The sequence below is a fragment of the Mustela erminea genome, chromosome 2 (assembly GCF_009829155.1).
Source record: "Mustela erminea isolate mMusErm1 chromosome 2, mMusErm1.Pri, whole genome shotgun sequence".
NCBI classification, from domain to species: domain Eukaryota; kingdom Metazoa; phylum Chordata; class Mammalia; order Carnivora; family Mustelidae; genus Mustela; species Mustela erminea.
In genome coordinates this window covers 46,309,302-46,331,642 of record NC_045615.1, presented here as the reverse complement: position 1 = coordinate 46,331,642, position 22,341 = coordinate 46,309,302, and the positions used below count along the sequence as shown (strand labels likewise).

Sequence of the window (22,341 nt, the reverse complement as noted above, 5' to 3'; positions counted from 1 at the left end):
CTCAACAGTCATCTTAGTATTTTGCTAAAGTTAGTCATTAACATGAAAGTAGTTCATAATGCTATAATTTTACACATAAGAAAAAAATCTAACATAAAAATGATTATTTTTATGGGTTGTATATAGGTTCGGCAAATAACTTTACTTATCTAATACACTGATGGGAAATAAAAATCAGAGTAATAAAAAGCATAAAAGTCAACAGAGAACTGAATGACATACTCTTACGTTGGAATTTTGGTGTGCCATTATTTTGTTTCTTTAAAGAATTCAGGCTACAGTTTTCTTTTTGGCCAAACCAACTTTGGCAGATTAGAAACACATGTTTTCAAAGACATTCTATAGGAACAGAGTTCCAGCTACAAAGGGCAGGGTGACCTACTGGTCTCATCAAGTCTACCTGGAACTCATAAGCAGCAGAAAAGACTAAGTGATACTTATGGCCACTAAAAATACATCCAAATGGTCCTTGATTCTGCAATTTTAACGGCAGCCCTGAAATCCCATTAACCTGCATGGATCTGTAATCCTGCTTAGCCAACAAACATGATTTCAACACCCCAGAACCCAATTCCCATTGTAGCTGATCACTCATATGTGCCCAGATGCAAACAGAAATTCTGGTGAAGTGAGGCTCTTTACTGCAGTTTATGAGAGGAACCTGAGCAGACTTTGCAAGCGGGGATTCTCAAGTCTCAGATGTTCCTCCAAGTCACCCTAGTGGTTCTGGCCTTGCAGGGTAGTGCTTTTGAGCAAGGGTCTGCCCCAAATTCCACCGGCTTCCAGATAAGGCTCTGCCAGGAACCAACTAATTATAAGCTTGCAGCATGGAAAAGGATTAAACACAGTACCTGGTAGACTGTACATTCTTAATAAAATATCTCATTTTTTTTAATCTTATACTCTTACAAAAGCCTCAGTTTTTTAAAAATGTTCTCCTTTTTCCCATCGTACTAAACTTTCCCACTTCTCCACACCATCACCCAAAAACCACCTTTATTTAATGAATGTGTATGAAAACTTCCTCTGGAAGGGGGGAGAGAACTCTGAAGGAATGAATGAATGACAACAAACTTTCTATTTTTTAATTATGTAATATAATCCTTGCTTGTACCTTCCTCTGATTTATCCCTAAATAAGTGTCCCATCACCTGTGGACACTTGTGTCTGCAATATGTTGCTAATAAGTTCTGAATTAATTAATGTGGGGAAAACACGGTAATTTGTAGAGGCTGGCTCCAGGCCCTGGGGACTGGGAGGATGGAAGAACCCCCGGGCAGGGTCTCTGGTGCTCTCCACCAGGCAAGTGCAGATAAGCCCTAAGGGTTCAGGTGAGCCTGCCTCCAGGAGACCCTTCGCATCAAGCCATTTAATAGACGAGAAAGTGCAAAAAAAAAAAAAAAAAAAAGCTTTTCCTGAGAAGAGGGCCAGCCAGGGGAAAACAGTGACTGCCCACGTCAGCACTGCCCTTCTCCATGACTGCCTTTCTGCACAGTCTACTGGGCGGGCAATCAATGAGGGGTCACTAGAAAGCTAAAACCCTTACTTAACCAACTAGAGCATTCTTGAGAATTTCTCCATTCTGATGCTTCTGGCATGGGACTTACTCTTGAGGATGAATGCCATGCATGACCTATCCCAAGCAAGGGAACTAAAACACAGGCTGTAATACTCATCAGTCAGTTGTGTCTTGGGGCGCCTGGGTGGTTCAGCGGATTAAGGCCTCTGCCTTCAGCTCAGGTCATGATCTCAGGGTCCTGGGATGGAGCCTCACATCAGGCTCTCTGCTCAGCGGGGAGCCTGCTTCCTCCTCTCTCTCTCTCTCTGCCTGTCTCTCTGCCTACTTGTGATCTCTCTGTCAAATAAATAAAATCTTTAAAAAAAAAAAAATCAGTTGTGTCTTCATTACCACGTAGGGATACTCTACCCTATTCTGGCATCCTGAAGAAAATCTATGGCCCTTGTACTGTTTCCACCTCTGAAAAAATACTCAAATAGAATTAAGCCCCAAACTCCTTCAAATCCTACATACCTAATAACTTTGCAGAACAACCTGCTGGCAGAGTCAGAAATAAATTTCAAACAGTATTATCGTAAAAGTCCTCTAAAAAATATTCCTCACTCAAGAAAAATGTCTATAGTATGATACTGGTAGCAGCAGGGGCAGCTGTCAGTAGTAGAAACATTTATTAAGTACCAGTTGAATAGAAGAGGCAGAGGAATGGGGCACGGAAACTGGGGACAAAATTGAGTTCTGAACAGAGAGAAGCTCTTCAAGCATGAAGAGGTCCTTCACTGGTGAAGACAAGGAAATGTTTTAAGTCACCACCAGGCCTCAAGCTTATTTTCCTTCTTTGACACTGGCCCATCGCTAGCCAAACTTTGTAAATTCTTTCCTCTGTGATTCAAAGTATAGTCTGAAGCAGTTTTACCCAGACTCCAGTCATTTCCACACGATCTTGACAAGGACGCCATATTATATCACAGCACTGCCTACACTATTTCCTTTAAATCAACGTATGATCAATTTAGTTTTTCACTGGCCTTGCCATAAGTAACAATATTTATGAAATCCTGAATTCGATGTACTGATACATTTTTTTTTTTAAACTCACGTAAGATACATAAATACCGGTGGCGTGACCCTGTTTTGGAAGTTCAGATACTAATCAGTATTATTTGAACCAAAAACTGAACAGACGTCCTGGGACATTTCATTGATGTTTTTCAGAAAAGCTGTGCTGACTTCCCTACTTCATAAAGTCATCCTATTTTAGTAGTTCATATAAGTGTTGCCCATCCTCTGTATCAGACTCAGGAAACCTTAAGAAACTATGTGAATATGCCTACTCATGGCTATCCTTACTGGATTTGTGACCCAGATGACAAAATTAACACTCTATGACCTGCAGTTCAGTACCATGATTTTCTCCCTATATGTTTTGTGATGCCCAAATACAATTAAAAGCTCTTCACAACTAGCCCACATGGAGTTCTCCCAACAAACACAATTCTGAAATCCTGAAAACACAGCAGGTACTCAGTAATTTATTCGGGTACAAAATATTCACTCGGGCCTCTTTATTTTAAAAATCATTATTTTAGGGGCGCCTGGATGGCTCAGTGGGTTAGGGCCTCTACCTTTGGCTCAGGTCATTATCCCAGGGTCCTGGGATGGAGCCCCATATTGAGTCTATGCTCAGCAGGGAGTCTGCTTCCCCCCTCTCTCTCTGCCTGCCTCTCTGCCTGCTTGTGATCTGTCAAATAAATAAGTAAAACCTTTAAAAAAAAATGTGTTATTTTAAAATTTGAACAAAATGAAATGCATGACATAGAATTTCATTACTTCACCAAGACACCTAAAAACCACAATCAAACCAACCCAAAACTTTAGGACACTTCTTGGGATCTTGATGATTTCTAAACACAGTTATAAAGTCAGTAAAGATAACTTGAAGATGGGTAATATACCATTTTCCTACGGTGTGAATTTGCTTTTACTGTTCCTGCATGCCCACGAAGGCGGGACATCGCACAACCTACTCTATGTCAGGCAAATGTATATCCCATTTCATCTTCCTATCAGTCCTGAAGCTCACATAGAAGTGTCTCATTTAAAGGGGGAGGAAAATGAACCCAGGCATTCTGACTCCACAGTGCCATCTGTTAGACAGATTACCTCCCAATTTTATTTCTTTAAAGACTTTGCGCCAGAACTACTGGGGTGCCTGGATGGCTCAGTCGGTTGAAATCCTGCTTTTGGGTCTGGCCATGATCTCAGGGTCTGGGCTGGGCGTGGAGACTATTTAAGAAGTTCTGCCCCCTTTGCCCCACTCCTCCCTCCCCCTTGCATGCATACAACGCTGCTAGGAGGCAGAGGAGGAGGAGAGGGGAGGGGGGAGGAAGGAGGAAGAAAGGGAGGAAGGAAGGAAAGGGGGGCGAGATGAAGGAATAAATTAATTCAAAACATTAGAAGTACCCAAATTTCGGATTCTAAGCCAAGGCAAAGAGGTGAATCTACAACATTTACTCATACACTCAGACAATATTAGATTAACTATGATAACGACACAGACACAGCAGCTATTAAATATTTACTATATGCCAGTCACTAAGGATTTCATGTACATTTTCTTTAAGCCTGACAACTACTTTATAAGAAAAACTCTATTATTTCTGTTGTACAGAAAAGTAATTTTTAGTATGTATGTATTTCAGTATTTAAGTAATTTGCCTGTAGTCTAAAAGCTAGTTTGAGATAATGCAAACCCAAGTCTTCCTTAATCCAAATATCATACCCTTAACCACTACCTATAATGTCTTAAAAAGTCCCATCTAATTAGCCAAAAAACAAACAAAAAAACAAGATTACAAAAATATTTAAAGTATATCTTCATTCCCTTCAACAACTCCAAAGTTTTTAGTGTCCCATGGATTGTATGTTCTATTACAGATTTACTCCTAGTTATTAATAAGTATTAACACATCAAAATTCTCAGTAATGATATCGACAGAGGAGAAACGGAATCATACCCAACAAGAAAGAATAGTTCGGAAATTCTCCAAAACAGACACACCCCAGTTCTTAAATAGTATCCTATACTAATTAAGTACTATGTGTGTATCTGTACAAGTATAGAAACCTGTATCCTATAGAAACTTCAACATGAGTTGTCCACACAACTACAGGAACAATATTGTTAAGATCAGCCTTTTGGGGGGTGATGGGAGTCTCTGGAGCTACCCAGGAGTCAAAGCTATTGTATCTCTCTCCCACTTCCTGTTTCAACCAATAAAGTCTGTTCATATCATAAAAATAAAAACAGAAACAAAAACATGTATAAATGGGGACGCCTGGGTGGCTCAGTTGGTTGGACGACTGCCTTCAGGTCAGGTCATGATCCTGGAGTCCCGGGATCGAGTCCCGCATCAGGCTCCCAGCTCCATGGGGAGTCTGCTTCTCCCTCTAACCTTCTCCTCGCTCATGCTCTCACTGTCTCTCTCTCAAATAAATAAATAAAATCTTTAAAAAAAAAAAGTATAAATGTTGCTAAGATCAGAGGAAGGAAAGCAGTTCTTATTTGCTGAATGGGCACTGAAAGCCCATTTCCCATTATTTGCCACGGAAATAAGAAAAATTAATTCTGAATAAAAGGTATTGAAGAATAGGCTACTGGACTCAGTATAGGAGACAGCATCAGCATCCAACTACCAAGAATTCAAATTCCTTTTTAAAAAAAAGAATTATAATATTTCAGAGCTGAGAAAAGCATGACTGACTGACTGACTACCCACCTCCTCATTTAGTAAAACTAAGAGAGCAAAAATTTCTACACGGAAATTTTCTACAAGAAAAATGAGAATCCATGTTTCATGGTTTGGGGCGGTAACAAACAACTTTAAAAAGTTAAGTAAACTAACATTGTGGGGTTTTCTTTAAAATGACTTAAGTGTCTGAATCATACATTTAAAGGCTTATCAGAAAACATCTCTGTATTTGGAAAGGGGCAAAAGATGAAGAAGCAAAGCAGGACCAACTTTACACAATTTCTTTTAAAGGTGTGAAAATCAGAGGTGGGCTGGCTCAGTTGGAAGAGTGTGTGACTCTTGATCTCAGGATTGTAAGTTCAAGTCCCACGTTGGGCATAGAGCTTAATATTAAAAAAAAAAAAGTAAGTTTGAAAATCAACTGCTTTTCACTTTAGCTAGATAACACTAAACACATTTCATTATAAAACCTGAAAAGATGTGCCTTTTGCCTGTCTGAGTTTTCATCCATCAGATCTGCCCGCAGGGGGAACAATCATAAGGATATAGAAATACCTGAAATCGCAGAGAGCGAACACTATCACTCACAGGGCTCAAGCAAGCTTGGAGGGCAAGCCAGCGTGTGTGCCCTAAAGGATTAGCCAATCACTGCTTTGCAGGAATGTAAGACCTATGTTGCCAATGCTTAAAGGGGGAAAAAAAAAATTAAAATCCAGATTTCAATGTGACACATACTAATTTTCCCTGGCCCTCTGATGCTGTGGACTCTCTAAAGTTGGCTTTAGTGCTTCCTTCTCTCACAAATGGGCGGGCGGGGGGCGGGGGGGGGGGGCGGTGCGTAGGAGAACACAATACAGGGAACACGCTCACTTTGAAGACAGGAGTCTCTTTTTCTATGAAGCATAGCCCCACCTGTATCACGGACATCTTCAGTCCTCGGGGAGACCATGAAAGGGCCATCTGTGTGGGGGACACAGGATGGTCAGCCCCACGGCTGTACTGTGCAACGGTCCCATTTGCCACACGAGCGCCTACCAAAGCCTGCTTCAGGGGCTTGGCATATGCAGCCTGACAGAGTGATCTCACCAGAAACACGAAACCAAGTAGGCAAAACAAACCACAGTGTAGTTATTTTACATGACTTGCATGGAATAAATCTGTGAACTATAGGTGAGTCATCACATAATAAAGGACTCAATTAGGTTCAGAACAACACACCAGTGTTTTGCCTCATGGTAGCAACTAGCTCACTGGAATCTTGAGAGAGTATAAGGAACATAAAAGACCCTGGTGTCCCTGTTTTACTCTTTCCTGCAAGATAATTAATCTTACTACAAAATTAAACCGAGGTTGCCAATTGGGCATTTTCAGGGTCAGTAATTCTTAAGTTACTAGAATACCAATTAATGATACCCAAGTGGCCTAGAAGAGTTAAATGCCCCTACCCAAAATGGTTGGCCCATTCCCAAAAAAGTGATTCATTCAATGGCAAAATATTTAAAATGGAGAATCCTCCAAGATTAACAGCAATTTTATCATATGTGAGCACTTATATAAAAATAAACCCAAAATTCACTGAAGGAAATTTGGTGTCTTATTTAATGAAGAGGAAAGCACCTACATACATGACAGATATAGAAAAATCATGACTTTCCAAATTTTATAGTACATAAAACCACCTGATTAATCTCTAAACTCAATACTGAAAGTCCAGCAATTAGGAGGCTGGAGCTCTACTAAGAACACCTAATGATCGGATTAGGCTGCTTATTTTCAAATCCACACATCAGAATGCCTAGCATGACCCAGGAAATACTTAGGATGAAAATGGTAAGTCAAACAATTTCTTTAAAAAACTGCTGAACTTAGTGCCTGCTTCCCATCCCGGTGTCCTCAATAGGAAATACAGTCCTGCATCAAACTGTCCCCCCACACACTCCGATCAACATTTGTAACAGATGATCTTTCAGACCCCAGATTCAACTGAACTAAGAACTTGAGCTCAGCACAGAACAGGAAAATTCCCGTTTTTGCTCCTGTCCTCCCCTGTGCTAAACACAAAGGATAAAGAAGCAAAGAGACACATGATTCTGCCCTCAAAATGTTTTTATCACCTGGAGAAGGACACGGAGGAGAACACCAAGAAGTCCTGAGACAGAAGTCTGGGTACCAGGAGCACGGAGGAGCAGCCATCTCTTTCAGGGTCTGGGAAGCACCAAGCAGGAGGGCTCTAACCAATGCATGGAGAAACAGGTAAGAATCCCATCAAGAAAGCAACTGGGGGAGGGAGAAGCTGGAGAGCAGGCAATCGGAAATAATCTAGATTTTTATCTTGGACAATGAAGAGGTACTGCAGGATTTTTTTTTTTTCTTTAAAGATTCTATTTATTTATTTGACAGAGAGAGAGAGAGAGAAAGGGAACACAAGCAGGGGAGAGGGAGAAGGGAGAAGCAGGGAGAGGGAGAAGCCGACTTCCCGTGGATAAGGCAGCCTGATGTGGGGCTTGATCCCAGGATGCTGGGATCATGACCTGAGCCGAAGGTAGACACTTAATGACTGAGCCACACCCAGGCGCCCCGTGCTGAAGGATTTTAAACTAGAATGACTTGATTCAATTTTCATATAATAAAATCACACTCTTGTGCAGCAGTACGGCAGGTGGTTTACAGAGAAGGAAAAGGGCAGAGAAAGACAGGTTAGAAAGAAGGTACACTAGTAGTTCATGGGTGCCTGGATGGCTCAGTTGGCTAAGCATCTGCATTCGGCTCAGATCACGATCCCGGGGTTCTGGGATCAAGCCCCCCGTTGGGCTCCTTGCTCGGCAGGAAGCCTGCTTTTCTCCCTCTCCTACTCCCCCTGCTTGTGTTCCCTCTCTCACTGTCTCTCTGTCAAATAAATGATAAAATCTTAAAAAAAAGTAGTAGTAGTAGTAGTAATAGTAGTTACAGCAGTTCAAAGTCAGCTTTAATAAAAATCTGAACCAAAGATGGGACCATGAGGGACAGAGAAAAGGAGAAGCTTTCAATGTTATTTAGCAGACCGCATCCACAGGACTGGGCTGACAAGTGGATAATGCAGGGGATCCGAAGGAATGGAGACTGACAACCAGGAAGAAGGAGAATGTTTCGTGTGGACGAAGAGGTACAGGAAATGTAACGAAATCCGTCAGAGGCGCTGAATTTGAGGTGCCTGTGCGGCGTCAAGAAGAGTGGGATTAAGATGATCTAGAGCTGAAAAAACTTTCTGCAGTTTTAGGCTAGAAAAATCAATTTAGTGGTCATGAGCGTGCAAGCAGTTAACTCTTGTGTGCAGATGAGATCACCAGCAAAAGGCTGCAGAATGAGGAGAAAGGATGGCTGAAGGCAGAGCCTGGGGAAGAGGTGGGAAAGGCAGCCTCCAGTGGGGACTGTTAAAGCATGTGTGAAGAGGCAGGAGAAAAACCAGACAAGCGAGGGCAGTGTTTCAGGGCACAGTGGTCAACAGTGTCAGAGGCCATGCAGAGGCCAAGCAGGCCTCGCCCGCCTCAAGAGCGCTCCGTGACTCTGTCCACCAGACGTCCAGTGTAGGCAGCACGGCCGGGGGCATGGGCACCTGGCAGCCTGCGATGGGTTCCGAGATTACCTGGGAGGAGAGGACGCACACAAAGTATGTTTACTTCTTCCTCAGAGCTTCGGCTAGGAAAGGAACAAGAAAGAGGTAATTAAGGTACAGGAGTGAGGAAAGGCCCGATTGTAACTACAGACTCTTCGGAAAGAGGCAAGGAATGAGGGAAAGGCTTAAAGTAACCAAAAAGGGTGTGCAGGTTCAAGGGCAAAAGAAGGATCAGCTCCTTCTGTGAGATCAAAGGGAAAGAGGTAAATGGTGGATGTAAATACGGATTTGGGGGGTTAGGGAGGTCAATGTAGGAGAGAACTGAGACATCTTGTACCTGGTGGCTTCCTTCCTTAAGGGGTAGAAACCTCAGAGAAAGCCACATGGACGTCACGACCAAGACTGAGTTTCAGTCATCATGAATCATCTGTTCCACCCAATACGTGCATTTATCAGGCACTAACAGGAAGGCAAGGCCATGGAGAAAAGCAGAGCTCTTAATGCTTCAAATCAAAGTGTTAAACAAATGATCATCACTCCACAGAAGCCACGTTTTATGGCAGAAAGAGGATGGGAACTAGGAGCCAAGACTCCTTGCCGTGTTGATATTAGTTTATTTATCTGTACAGGGGAGGCACTAGATTGAGCTCTGCCACTTAGGAGTTCAAATCATTAAACTTTACTTAGAGACTCCATTCCATGGCATGTAAAATGGTGATTCATGCCACCGGCCCTAATTCACAAGGTTGCTGTGACAATCAAGAGAGAAACAAATAAACAAGTACTTTGAAATTAAAAAGTGGTGGGGTGTGGGTGGCAGTGAAATACTTTCAAGTGCCTTCGACGAAGGGACAGATTTACACCAGAACTGCCAAGCTATGGGAATGTGCCCCACAGGAGTTGAGTGCAAAGCCCCTGTGCTGTCAGGCAGGGCTGGGGAGCAGTGCCCCTCAGCAAACCAATTCTTGAAATGTTCTTGATAACATCACCCCTAAGCAAATGCTGTCTTAACACTTGTATATCAGATTTTTAGGGCTTTATTCAAGCTAGCATCTTAACTTGGAATTCCTGGTCCCCTTGATCTGATCCCACCTACATTTCGATCTGATCCCACCTACATTTCTAAAGCGTACACCAGTCACTGTTCAAAGCCTTTCTACTTGCCCAACATCTCGTTCTGATAACCCTCTTTCTAAATTCTACCTTTTTCCTTAAAGCCCAGTTCAAATTTTAACTCTAATTGCTCCTTCTACCCGCCCCCCGCTGAGCTCTTGTTCCGTGCCAAATGCTGTTCTAAGCATTTGACATGGACTGCCCTCAATCTAGTGGCTCCCCTGTACAGATAAATAAACTAATGTCAACACGGCAAGGTCAAGTTTCCTGCCCAAGGTCTCACAGAATTGTAACCCCATGCTGAAGTGCCTGCTATCAAGCCGAATTAATTTCTCCTCTTTATTAAGCACCGGAGCTTGGATAAATTATTTATAAGGAACTGAAAAATTTCACAAACTGTCACCATTCTCAGGATGTAGGCTCATCGCCCCATCGTTCTGCTCTGCCTCTCCCCAAGCACTCTTGCTAGGCTCCTGCGTCTTCCCTCCATGTTCCTTCTCTCCGCTTTACCGCAGCCTGGAATGCACTTTTGCCAATACCCAAAACTGGAAGTGCTACAAAAGTCCACCCTCAAAGAATGTACAACTTCCTCTTCTGAAAGACAGCATAATGTAGGGGTCATAGTTAAGAGTGTGGATGCAAGCCAGACTACTCAGCTCTGGATTCCAGCGCCAGCACTTAAGGCCTGGGTAAACCCGGACAAACGAATCTCACTGTTCCCTCTGTTGAGTCTTTCGGTAAAACTGCAGTAATAACAGTGCCTCCCACATGGGATAGATGCAAGGATTAAATGAGTTAATGCACAAAAAGCATTTAGAATTGTTCCCACCATAAAGGAAAAAGGAGAACCGGGTGAGCATTAGAAGACCATAATTAGCAGTTCAACACCACCTTGTTGGTACGGATGATACTTTGTATTTTTTTATACTATTTAATCAATATACTGCATCAGTGTCTTTCTCTCCCATTAGCTCCCTTTATATCTAGTGGGTGTTCAAATGCTTGTTGACTAAAAAGGCAGAAACCTAGAATGCAAAGAGGTGAAACCTTCAGACCAAACTGTTTCTGACAAGAAAAGAATTCTTAACATTTTTAAACAATGTCCACATTATTTGATAATAAGAAAAAGAACTTTTTCATAAGTTAACATGTTCTCAAGTATGGAAAAAAATGTTAGAAGTAAATTCTACAGCATCAGATTCTGTAAAAAAATAAAAATAAATTTTGTAAGTTTATTAAGAGTTTGTAAGAACTGCAGGAAACGTGAACAACATGGAATGCTTTCTTTAATTCACACAGCTCAGTTCACACAGCTCAATTCAAAGCTTCAATTCCGGCCCAATATATATTTTCAGAGTTCTACTATTTGTACACTGGAACACACAAAAAACCCAAGATGATTTATCTAAGGGACAGAGCTAGAAATAGGACCTCTAATTACTTAAATACTGAGGCCCCTAGATTAAAACATTAAACCTCAAAACCCTTCAGCCAAAGGATTAAGGAGATTAGAGTGGGCTTGACAAATTACCACAGGGTTAGGGGAAAAAATGCAGACAGAAAGTAGGCCAAGCTTACACAAGGAATGAAATGGAAGTTCAAGAGAAAACTAATGCTGTGTGTGCACCCTGAACCTCTAGGGGCAGAAAGGATTGTCAATCCAGTGATTTCAACAATTAAAGAAAACAGTATCAGTATAAAAATAGCTCTTATAAAGTTCTTGGAAAATGTGAACATGCAGCAAAGTTAACCTCGGAAAATAACAATTTTCAAATAGATCTTGGCAACTGGAGAAAAGAAATACAAGGCCAAAAAATAAACTTGTTATGATTAACAGGAACCAGGATTGTCTCTTAAAAGGAATTCTGCTTTAAACAGCTCATTAGTATTGGTCACTCCCATCAAACAATCCAAATCAAAGCTACTAACTCGGTCATCAACAGACTTCCCTTGGAATATTTGGTTTTCTGTCCCTGAAGATTATCTGTTGGCTCAAAATAAATCACAATTCATCTAGACAAGAGCTAAAATGACTCCGGTGGCTACGTGAGAGCCTGGGAGGGCACTCAGCCTGGAAAGATTCTGAAGAGTTGAATGTCTACATTTTGGCAAAGGCACAACATGAGGGACCCAGGGGGGATCCAATAACTCTCCACAAACATCTCAAGTGTGAAAACAAGGAGGAACAGGAATTTCTTATCCTAGTACCAAATGTACTTCTGGCATTTTGAGAAGGAATAGAACATACAACAAACAAAGAAAACAGCTCCAATTAATAGCACCCAAAAAGACTTTCAAGGTTCAACTGCAAGCTTTCTTCTTGGGCTCCTATATGTAATTCCATTATTCATAGTAACTAATTTCTAGCAATTTTTGAGCTTCTCAAAAATATCTTGCCTTAGGATGCCTGGGTGGCTCAGTGGGTTAAGTCTCTGCCTTCGGCTCGGGTCATGGTCTCAGGGTCCTTCTCAGGGTCCTGGGATCGAGTCCCCCATGGGGTTCTTTGCTCAGCAGAGAGCCTGTTCCCCCCAACCCCCGCCTACTTGCTATTTCTCTGTGTGTCAAATAAATAAATAAAATCTTAAAAAAAAAAAAAAGAAATCTTGCCTATATTACTCAGAATGTTTCCTTCAGAGTTGAAACTGTTTCTTCAAACTCAAAAAATTACCAGGATCAGGAAATTAAAGGCAGCAGCTTCCACTCAGCTCTAGCTGGTCAAACTGAAATCGTATCTTTCACCAGACTTTGCCAGTTTGTAATTATCGGCTCAAAGGAAACACACACACACACACACACACTCTCTCTCTCTCTCTCTCTCTCTCTTTCTCTCTCTCTCTCTCTCTGGCAAAACAAAATAGTCCATAGGCCCAATCTAGTGCTCAGGGCTGTTTGTAGTTTCTGCTCTAAAATTTCTGTCCGTCACTTGCTACTATTTTTTCACTTCTATATTTAGGTATTTGGGGGCTCTAGCATCGAGCCAGCCTCTAAGCAGATCAGTTGAGTTACTACTCAATATTTCTCAGAGACTGGAAGTATTCTGCTCCAGACACCCAGCATCATCAGGGACTTGTGTACACAGCCTCCCCCGCTTTGTTACAATTTCCTTAACACAAACATTTAAGTAGAGCAGGTCTGCCCAAGCTAACAGAGCACTAGCTCCTGGAATCTAATCTAATTTGCTATGAAAGAGTTACTGTAATAAAAACATCTTTAGAAAACGGAAGAAAGCTAGATAAGCTGGACAAGGTCGTATCAGAATCTTACTCTCCCCACAAGCCTGACAATGTTGGGGACACAAGAAAGGAAAAAGGGGCCATGGAGAAAGAAGAGCAGAGTCTTTGGAGTCTTCCTCCCTCATTCCTTCCCTGGGGCTGCTCTCATTCAATTCAGCCTGATCTTTTTGTCTGAGGCCCACTTGGGAGACACTGGGACCACCATGAAGAGGGCTGTCTTCTACCACACTGGGGTGGGTTTTCAGCCCTTGTCAAGTAGTTTTCCTGTCCACGCTCCAGAACAAACCTCCTGAAAACCAGAGATGAAGATTCTGGAGCCTACATATACCTGCAGAACCATCTCCTGGGGTGGAAGACTACGGATTTTTATTTTCTACAACTTGTATCTTTACCTGCCTTCCCCAGGCAATTCTGATGTGCTGCCAAGTTTCGGAATGAACGCAAAAAAATCCCTTTGGATCTACAGTACTGAGCTTATACCCCAAGAGGACTTGTCACGGTCTCACACATCACGTGGCATTAGGGAGTGGCACACGCTGCTCCCTCCTCCTGGAATACTGAGGCTGCCTAACCCTTAGCACATCTGCCATGGTCTGAAGGTCTATGTGCTCCCCCAATTCATGCTGATTTCCTAAATTCATGCGGAAATCCCAAAGGTGATGGCAGAAAGAGGTGGCGCCTTTTGGCAGAGCCCTTGCCAATGGGATCAGTGCCTTATAAACAAGTTCCAGAGAGGGGCACCTGGGTGGCTCAGTGGGGTTAAAGCCTCTGCCTTCAGCTCAGGTCATGATCCCAGGGTCCTGGGATAGAGCCCCGCATCGGTCTCTCTGCTCAGCTGGAGGCCTGCTTCCTCCCTCTCTGCCTACTTGTGATCTCTGTCTGTCAAATAAATAAATAAAATCTTTTAAAAAAAAAAAAAGAAGAAGAAGAAGAAGTTCCAGAGATCTCAGCTCCATTCACCAAGTGAGAATACAATGAGAAAACACCAACTAGAAAGTAGGAAGAAGGTCCTCTTGAGAACGTGATTGCTCCTAGCGCCTTGACCCTGGACTTCCAGCCTTCGGAACTGCCAGAAATAAATTTCTGTTGTTTATAAACTACCCAGTCTGTGGTACTTTGTTCACAGCAGCCCAAACAGACCAAGACAACCGCTCACTTCTGCGACTTTTACTCGCTATTTAGGTCTTGTTTGAATTCTTCTCTGAGCTCCTTCATTGTAAGCCACAGCCCCTGTTTATCCCTCTTACAACAGATTGTGGATTCCTTCCTTTACAGTGCTTGTCCAAGTTCTTACAACTTGATCTGAGTGGCTATCTACACGATGTAGGTTCCTAACTAGATGGTCAAGGTCCGAGAGGCTCAGAACCACGAGGCCTGCCACATAGTAGGTGCTCTGGGTATTTTAGTTAGAAGGTGCAGAGTTGATGATGTGTACAGGGGAGAATGAACTACTGAACCTCACATCAACAGGATACGTGACACCAACACACCAAAGCTGAACTGCCTCAAGGGTTAGTTGCTCTTTTCAAGGTTTAAGATAATAAGAGAACTAATATGGAAGTAGGAAAGACTATCTGCACATATGAATGCACAGTGAGTCACTATTACACAATTTTCCACTGTGGATTAATTCGTACTGTTGGGCGGGCAGTTTATTGAAAATGGAAGGCTCAGTTTAAGAATTGCCATGAGTCAAGATAGTCCAACAATGAATTCACAACTGCAGGTGACACCCAGGTTTTGGAAACTAGGTAGAAGCTTTTGGTAACAGATATCATTCCTCACTGATGCCATAAGAGGCCACAAGGAAATGAGAGACCACTAGGACTCAAAACTGGATTCATCTGGAGGGGTATGGCACAGGGCCATGTAAGGAAATAGAAGCAGCGGCAAATTCAAGTTTATAGTAAGTTCTCCAGATGCCAATCAGTTATTTGAATAAATTAAGATAACTGTACCATTTACATGCACACTTCAAACGAAGTGAAAAAAAACAGAAAGCAACCATTTCTACTACTTTATAAGCAGAGTCTCATGTTCCCAGCATGGTCTTCAGTTTGTTTCTGAAGACCCAACCCATCCTCATTGCTTCCCACCTGCTTACTGCCCCTTGCCAAGGGTAAGCTGAGCCAGGAAGGGCTTGCTTGCCTCAGGGAATTTTCAGGCAGTCTTGTCCTAAAGCTTTAAATACCTAATATATGCAAATATAGCCCAAACGTATCATTTCCAGTCTTAACATTTTTTTCTGAGCTGGTCTACAACTTGTCGCATCTACCTGGACAAATGATGACATCTCAAACTTAATATGTGATCTACTCAGACCTCTCGGTTTTCCCTCCAGACTTGTTCCACTCAGGTCATGCCCACCTCAGCAGCAGTTACCATCCCGGCATCCAAATCCATCAAGTCAAACAATCCTTGGTGTCTCACTTTCCCTCACCTCAGGCGCACTCCCATCTCTGGTCAACCAAAGCCCTATCAGGTCCCTGCCAAAAACATCTGGAATCTGCCTGGTCCACTCCTATTATCCTACTCCAAACTGTCATCATCTCTCAAGCCCTACTGGTCTCCCTGCTTCCAACCCTGTCCCTCAAGCCATTTTCTACCCAGAAGCCAGAATGATTTTTTTCAGAAAAGGAAGATCCATCTCTGCCCCGCTCAAGACCTTCCAGCAGTCTCCATTCGTACTTAATAGGCCCAAGTAGAAAGATCACAGAACTGAGAGCTTGAGCTCCGGCTCTGCTACTAACTGTAAATTTTGGCGAAATTCTGCGACTTCCTCCTCCCAGGCCTTAGTTACAAAATGAAAGGGCTGTACATTTAGCTACAGAAGTCTAAAATTCTAAACCCAGTACACAACTTAAAATGCCCATCTTGGCTTATTCCATTTCTGTGTCAATAAAACATCGATTTCATAAAGCTTGTATCTAATCCCCCACTCCCCATCCTGGGGCCTATGCTCAGGAACACAACACAGACATGCCACGGTTTTTCTCTCATTTTCACCTGATATCTTTGGGTGGAAAAGAGGGATGGGGCAACTGGGTGGCTCAGCTGGCTGAGCATCCAACTCCTGGTCTCAGCTCAGGTCTTGATCTCCGGGTCATGAATTCAAGCCCTATGGAGCCTACTTTAAAAATAAAAAAAAAAGAGGGGTGCCTAGGTGGCTCACTCAAGTCAACCATTTGCCTTTGACTCAGGTCATGATCTCAGAGTCCTGGGATCAAGCTGGGCTTCAGGCTCCCTGCTCAGTGGGAAGTCTTCTTCTTCCTCTGTCCCTCTGCCTCCCCTGCCATCACTTGTTGGGTCTCAAATAAAATTAAAAGAGGGAGAGAGAGGAATCTCAGCCTTCCGCTTGGGCAGGTCCATCTTATATGGCAACTCTACTGCTAGAAAGTGTCCACGTGCGGTCACCGAGTCTTGGCTATACCCCTCTACCCCTCCGATGGGTCATTTCAAGCTGCTAGCCATCTTCCAGTTGACACAAAACTAAAACTGACACGCCCACAGAAAAACCAAGGGCAGATTTTTGAGAGCCAGGCCTCAATGTGGTCGGATTATTGACCTTTTGGGGCCCCTGTGTGGCTCAGTCAGTTAAGGATCTGCCTTCAGCTCAGATCATGATCCCAGGGTCCTGGGACTAAGCCCCATAGTGGCTCCCTGTTCAGCAGGGAGTCTGCTTCTGCCTCCCGGTCTGCCTTCTACCCCCCAACCATACTCTGTCTTTCTCACGCTCTTTCTCAAATAAAAGAATAAAACCTTCAAAAAATAAAAAAAAAAAAAGAATATTGACGTTTTGATCATTTTTGTCCTGTAGGATTCTAGGAAAGACTAAGTTTTAACTGTTAGAATGACTTATTCCAGAAAAGAGTATCATTTTTTAGGAGAACCAACTAAAATATACAAACCACATATGTCTCCCACAAATGCACGGGCAGTGTGGTGTAAGGAACTCACATGGACGTGGCTTGAGAATGAAGGAGAGCCAGGCAGTCGAGACAATTTTCCCAGTTTGGTTCATTTTTTAAAATACTGTTTCGTGGAAGCCGTAGGGAAGGGGGTGGCAGCAAAGAAACAAACCGCAAAACCCTCAAACCCAGAAAGTCAGAAAAGAAAACCTCCTCTGACTTGCCTTAGGACAAATTAAGCAAATAAAGGAAAACCACTTAGGTATCCCCACACCCCTTCTCTCAGGGCTACCAACAGCCAACTTCCTCTATCCCCCATTCTCTAGCCTTCTTCCCCACCGTCACAGTCACAAACGGCCCTAGATACTCCTAATAGTCTGGTTCTATATCCAGAGTTTTACTTGCTCGGGGGTGAACTCCCTGCTTTTTTGGAGCCCCATCTCTATCTATGCCTTCCTTTGATTCATTAGAATATTAAAATTTGAGATCCAAATACCCCTGCTTCTTGGACTGATGCCCCCTCCACTCTGAGATCTTAGCTCTGAACTCCCCCTTCACGTCGGCTGCGCGGCGCCCTCCATCTGCCCAGGGACTCCAAGGCAGTTGGTACTACAGCCGGTACTAGCATGAGAACCCTGAACAGAAAACCAGACAGAGCCATATTAAAATGAACGCTCACTGCAAACATAGGCCAGACACAGAAAAGTTTACATCTACTCAAACTACTGCCAGCAGATGACCTTGTGCCAGGAAAACCCCATTCTCCAGTCACCGAACCTAGGGAGGATTTTGCTCATTTCAAAGATCCACTCCAGAAAATACTCAAGGGCCATCTGGCATGATCCTAGGTTTGAAATACACACTAAATCTGAGCAGCTTTGAGGCCTTAGAGAAATCTCAACTTGGCTTATCTTTCACCAAGGAAGGAAAAAGTTAACCAGGACTCTCCTCTGGAAGGTCTACTGGAAATCCGACTGGTGGACCACAGTAACTAGGTTCCCAGCTTTAAGGCTGCCATCTGAAACTTTTCCCAAGTACCAAGCAGTAGGACAGTCTGTACTCAGTTGTTCTACTTGTTTCTGGTGCTGGTGGCTGACCTACACACTACTAGACTATCATCGCCCCTGTGGCAGGGACCAGTACTGGCTTGGCATTTCACACACACACATACACACACACACACCCCACTTAGACATATGGTCCAGCACTTAGTAAACAATGTAAACATTCGCTGATTTTTCCTAAATTTGCTTTAAACCAATTTTTAGTTGCTTTTTTTTTTTTTAAGAAAATACGTTTAGGGGCGCCTGGGTGGCTCAGTGGGTTAAAGCCTCTGCCTTCAGCTCAGGTCATGATCCCAGGGTCCTGGGATCGAGCCCCACATCAGACTCTCTGTTCGGCAGGGAGCCTGCTTCCCTTCCTCTCTCTGCCTACTTGTGATTTCTGTCTGTCAAATAAATAAATAAAAATCTTTAAAAAAAGAAAATACGTTTAAATTTCCCTCTCATCGGTTTTTTAAACTGGGAAAACAGAACATACCTTATTTGACAAACAAGGCAAAGAAATTCACACTAAGTTCTTCACTGAACAAATTATAAAGCAGGCTGACTGGCCATTATGAGGGGGGAATATTTCACTTCATTCCACTCCACCCTAATTTGCTGCCTACCCCTCCTCCCAGCACAGCACAAAACGTTTAACAAATATCTCATTTCGGTGAATCTTCATGACTTGAGGTTAAATGTAGAGCTCTGCCAGCTTGATCACTTCCACCACTTGCTGTCTCCCCCTTTCCCATTTTTCCCTCAGCCTCCATACAAGCCCCATTCTGAAGACATCCAGACTCACTCCAGCTCAACAGCTGACTGTGGACAGAGCGGAACCTCTTCTAAACCAAAAGCTGACACCCCAGAGGAACAGATTTTCCTCCTTCAAGATAAGGGTTATCTTTCCTGGAGTCTGTTTGGTTTTGTTTTTAAGCCGTAAGGAATTTTTACCTTCAAGCCCCAGGTAAGGCTGCTATCTGGGTGCACACAGAAGCCTTTGAGCAATGGATATGCAAATTAGAAGATTCATACAATAGCTGTGACTAAACCAAGGACATTACCTTAACAGATAAGCTTTCAGACAAATTCACTTCAAACATTCCACTTTGCACTACTAATCTGAATTTTGGAGTAACTATTGCTAATTTAGAATTTCACTGATAAGATGTGGGCCCTGATTCTCTTCATTCAAATACAATGCAGCCATTTACTAAAGGAGTGGAGAAAGGAATTTTTTTGTTGTTGTTTAAAAAGATAAAAGTATTTTGGTCACTTGAAAAAAACATTGCTGAATAGCTTGCTGAATAGCTTTCTATATCGTCTTTGTGACTCACTTCAAAGGAGACACCCCCAGTCCTCTTAGGTGGTAAATAAAAATACATTAGAACAAAACTTTAGTTTCAGATTTTCTTGTAATTTACACGGAACACATCTTTAGAAATACTTTGCCTTCAACATTTTAATCTCTTATTTTTACTTTTTTATGGTTTGGATCTCAGAAAAAAAATCAACTGGAGCTGAGGAAGTACCCCCCCCTTTTTTTTTTGCTCTACAATGTTAAATAAGTCAGTGTTCAGGGTGGCTCGGGTAGCTCAGCCGTTAAGTGATTGCCTCTGGCTCAGGTCGTGATCCCTGGGTCCTAGGATGGAGCCCCGCATTGGTCTCCCTGCTCAGCGGGAAGCCTGCTTCTCCTCCCACTCCCCCGCTTGTGTTCCCTCTCTGTCAAATAAACTTTAAAAAAAAAAAAAAAAAAAAAAAAAAAAAGTCAGTGTTCCCCCAAACAAGTAAAAACAAAAACAAAAACAAAAAACCATGACAGCTGAAAATCTTCCTGAACCTTTCTCATGATAAATACCATGACTTGGTTATGGGCCATACAGGCGTATACATTTTTCAAAACATAGCAAACTGTACTCTTAATCTATATTTTACAGCATATAAATTATGGTTCAGTAAAAATACTGAAAAACAACAACAAAAAACTTTCCTGAAAATCACATTTCAGTATCTGTTAGCGATAATTCCTTTCAGACCTGAGTTCTCTGTGGGGCAACAAGATCCTAAAGCCAAAAAGGAATCTCACAACCCAAAAGCCATTGATACCCAGGTCCCCAATTCTCCAGAAACTTCCATCTCGAATTTTCCTTCACACTGGAATTCCCCCACATACAAAATTCCACTCACCTCAGCTGACTGAGACGGCATCTTCAGCTTGGTGAGCTTGGCTTTGGCAGGCACTTTTAAGTCTGTTTTTTCAAAGGTCTGTTGCCGGTAGTCTTCCGGCAGTGGTTTCAGTTCAGGAGACTCACTAGGAGCCTGATCTTGACCATCCATGGGCCGGACATAAGCCGTGGGCTTCTGCTGCATTGCAACAGTTTTTGAGGGGAGGGAGGGTGGGGGGAAAGTCTGAGAAGGTGGCTGGGGAGGGGCCACGCCAAGGCTGGCAACTGCCACTAAACTGTCTTGAGCAGTCTCTTTATCGTGGGCCTTTACCACGAGCTCTTTGGGAGATTTGGCCGGGCAATAGCCTTTGCTGTTACTGTTACTGCTGTGAACTTTGCTGCTTCCTTGTGTCCTGGGAAGAGTTTGCTGGTTGGAATGTACAGGTGACAGTGGGGGAACTGGAGAAGGCAAGCAGAGTAAGGGAGCGAGCTCCCTCTCTGGAGCCAAGCCTGTCACCAGAGCACAGCGGTCTCCATCAGCTCTGCGCTCACCCTTTTTGTGATGACTGGAGCCGCAGCCCTCCTGACTGAGGCGATCTTGGGTTGGGTGCTGGCTGTCTGGTGGGCCATAGCTTTTGACATGAGTATTTGACATTGGTTCCATTCTTGGCTGTGCCATCTTTGGATTGTGGCTAATGTTACCAACAGGAAGTGGTCCAGAGGCAGGAGTGTTAACAGGCTGGTGGTGGGCACTAGGGTGGAAGGAGTGGGGTGGAATGCTGCTCCCCTTCTCAGGAAATAAAGGATATCTTGGCTTTCCCAACCTACTTTCAGAAGCATCCAAGTGATGAGGGTGGGACTTGGTGCTAAGGAACTCCTTTACTTCTTCATAGTTTCCCAACATGTTCTGTATTCGACTGGATAGCTCGTCACCTTTTTCTGTCTGGAAAAATATAGCAGTTAGATACGGGGGTGGGGGTGGGGGGTGGCGGAGGGCACTAAGGAAAATCAGCATTTAATAAATAATGTTACATAGTACCATTTAAAGGAAGAGGAAAAAAAAAAAACTTCAATTTAATGTGTAACCTAATATTTAACATGCAGTTTAAACTCGGTTCCCCTGTTGAGAAGTCTGTCCTGGACAAACATTATTGAAGACAGGAGACTAACATTACAAAAGATGATCACAAACTCTAGCAATTTGAATAACAAGGTTCAGAGAATTTTCATAGTTTGTTTTCAAAGACAATCTAAGATAAGTTGTCTTATTTCCACATATATGGCCCTTGTTCAAACTCACTTTCATCACAGAGTTAAATATGGTGATAAATCAGGCTTTCTAATATTCAATAAATAAATAAATACCTTATAGGGCTCTCCAAAAAGGGGGATCTTTTCAGGAAAGGCCTCTTTCTCCTGGTGAGCTTCCTGGTTGCGTCTCTCCTTCTCTCTAATTCGAAGCAGGTTTCTGTCTTCATTGTACAAGCTGTTTCAGATGCCACAAAAGAATAAAAATAATGAAATGTATCAGTGTCCAAGTTTTGCTATGCATATGTGCATGTGTGAGGGAGACCAGGAGAGGTCAACAAGAAGTGATGACAAGGGTAAAGTTTTAAAGAAGGCCTAAGTCCCTCAACCCACGCCTGGATTAAAGGCTGTGACTCTCCGGCCTTTGGTCCTGGCTCCAGAAACCTAAGCATTCACTCTGTAAGACTGACTCCAGACTGACTCCAAACTGAAAGGTCTTTTATAGGCAGTCGTGGAACAGAGACAAGATTAATGACATTTTTACTTTCAGCTTGCAAAATATGGGGTAGAGGTAGGAGCTTTTCATCTGACGGAGTCAGCAGGATGTGAACTTTAAGAAAGGCTGTTTTCCTGGATCAGTATTATACATTTTGGAAGATTAGAATCAAAAGGCTTATTTCATAATTAAAAGATTACCAAGCACCCAAAACAGCATTTACTTTATTCTCAGCCTATTCTACTGGGAGTGTCTTGGCATGTTAAACCCCAAAA

The 22,341-nt window shown here is 42.9% G+C and overlaps 1 protein-coding gene across 4 annotated transcripts in view; it reads right to left on the bottom strand.

Moving 5' to 3' along the window:
* Positions 1 to 22,341, bottom strand: part of AFF1 (AF4/FMR2 family member 1) — a 203,703-nt gene that overhangs the window by 67,630 nt on the left and 113,732 nt on the right. For all 4 annotated transcript variants that reach the window (XM_032332809.1, XM_032332810.1, XM_032332812.1 and 1 more), the window contains 2 exons: positions 21,688 to 21,808; positions 20,345 to 21,265 (listed from right to left, as the gene is read on the bottom strand). In XM_032332809.1, coding sequence (XP_032188700.1) covers positions 20,345 to 21,265; positions 21,688 to 21,808 — 1,042 coding nt within the window. The remainder of the gene's footprint in view (positions 1 to 20,344; positions 21,266 to 21,687; positions 21,809 to 22,341) is intronic.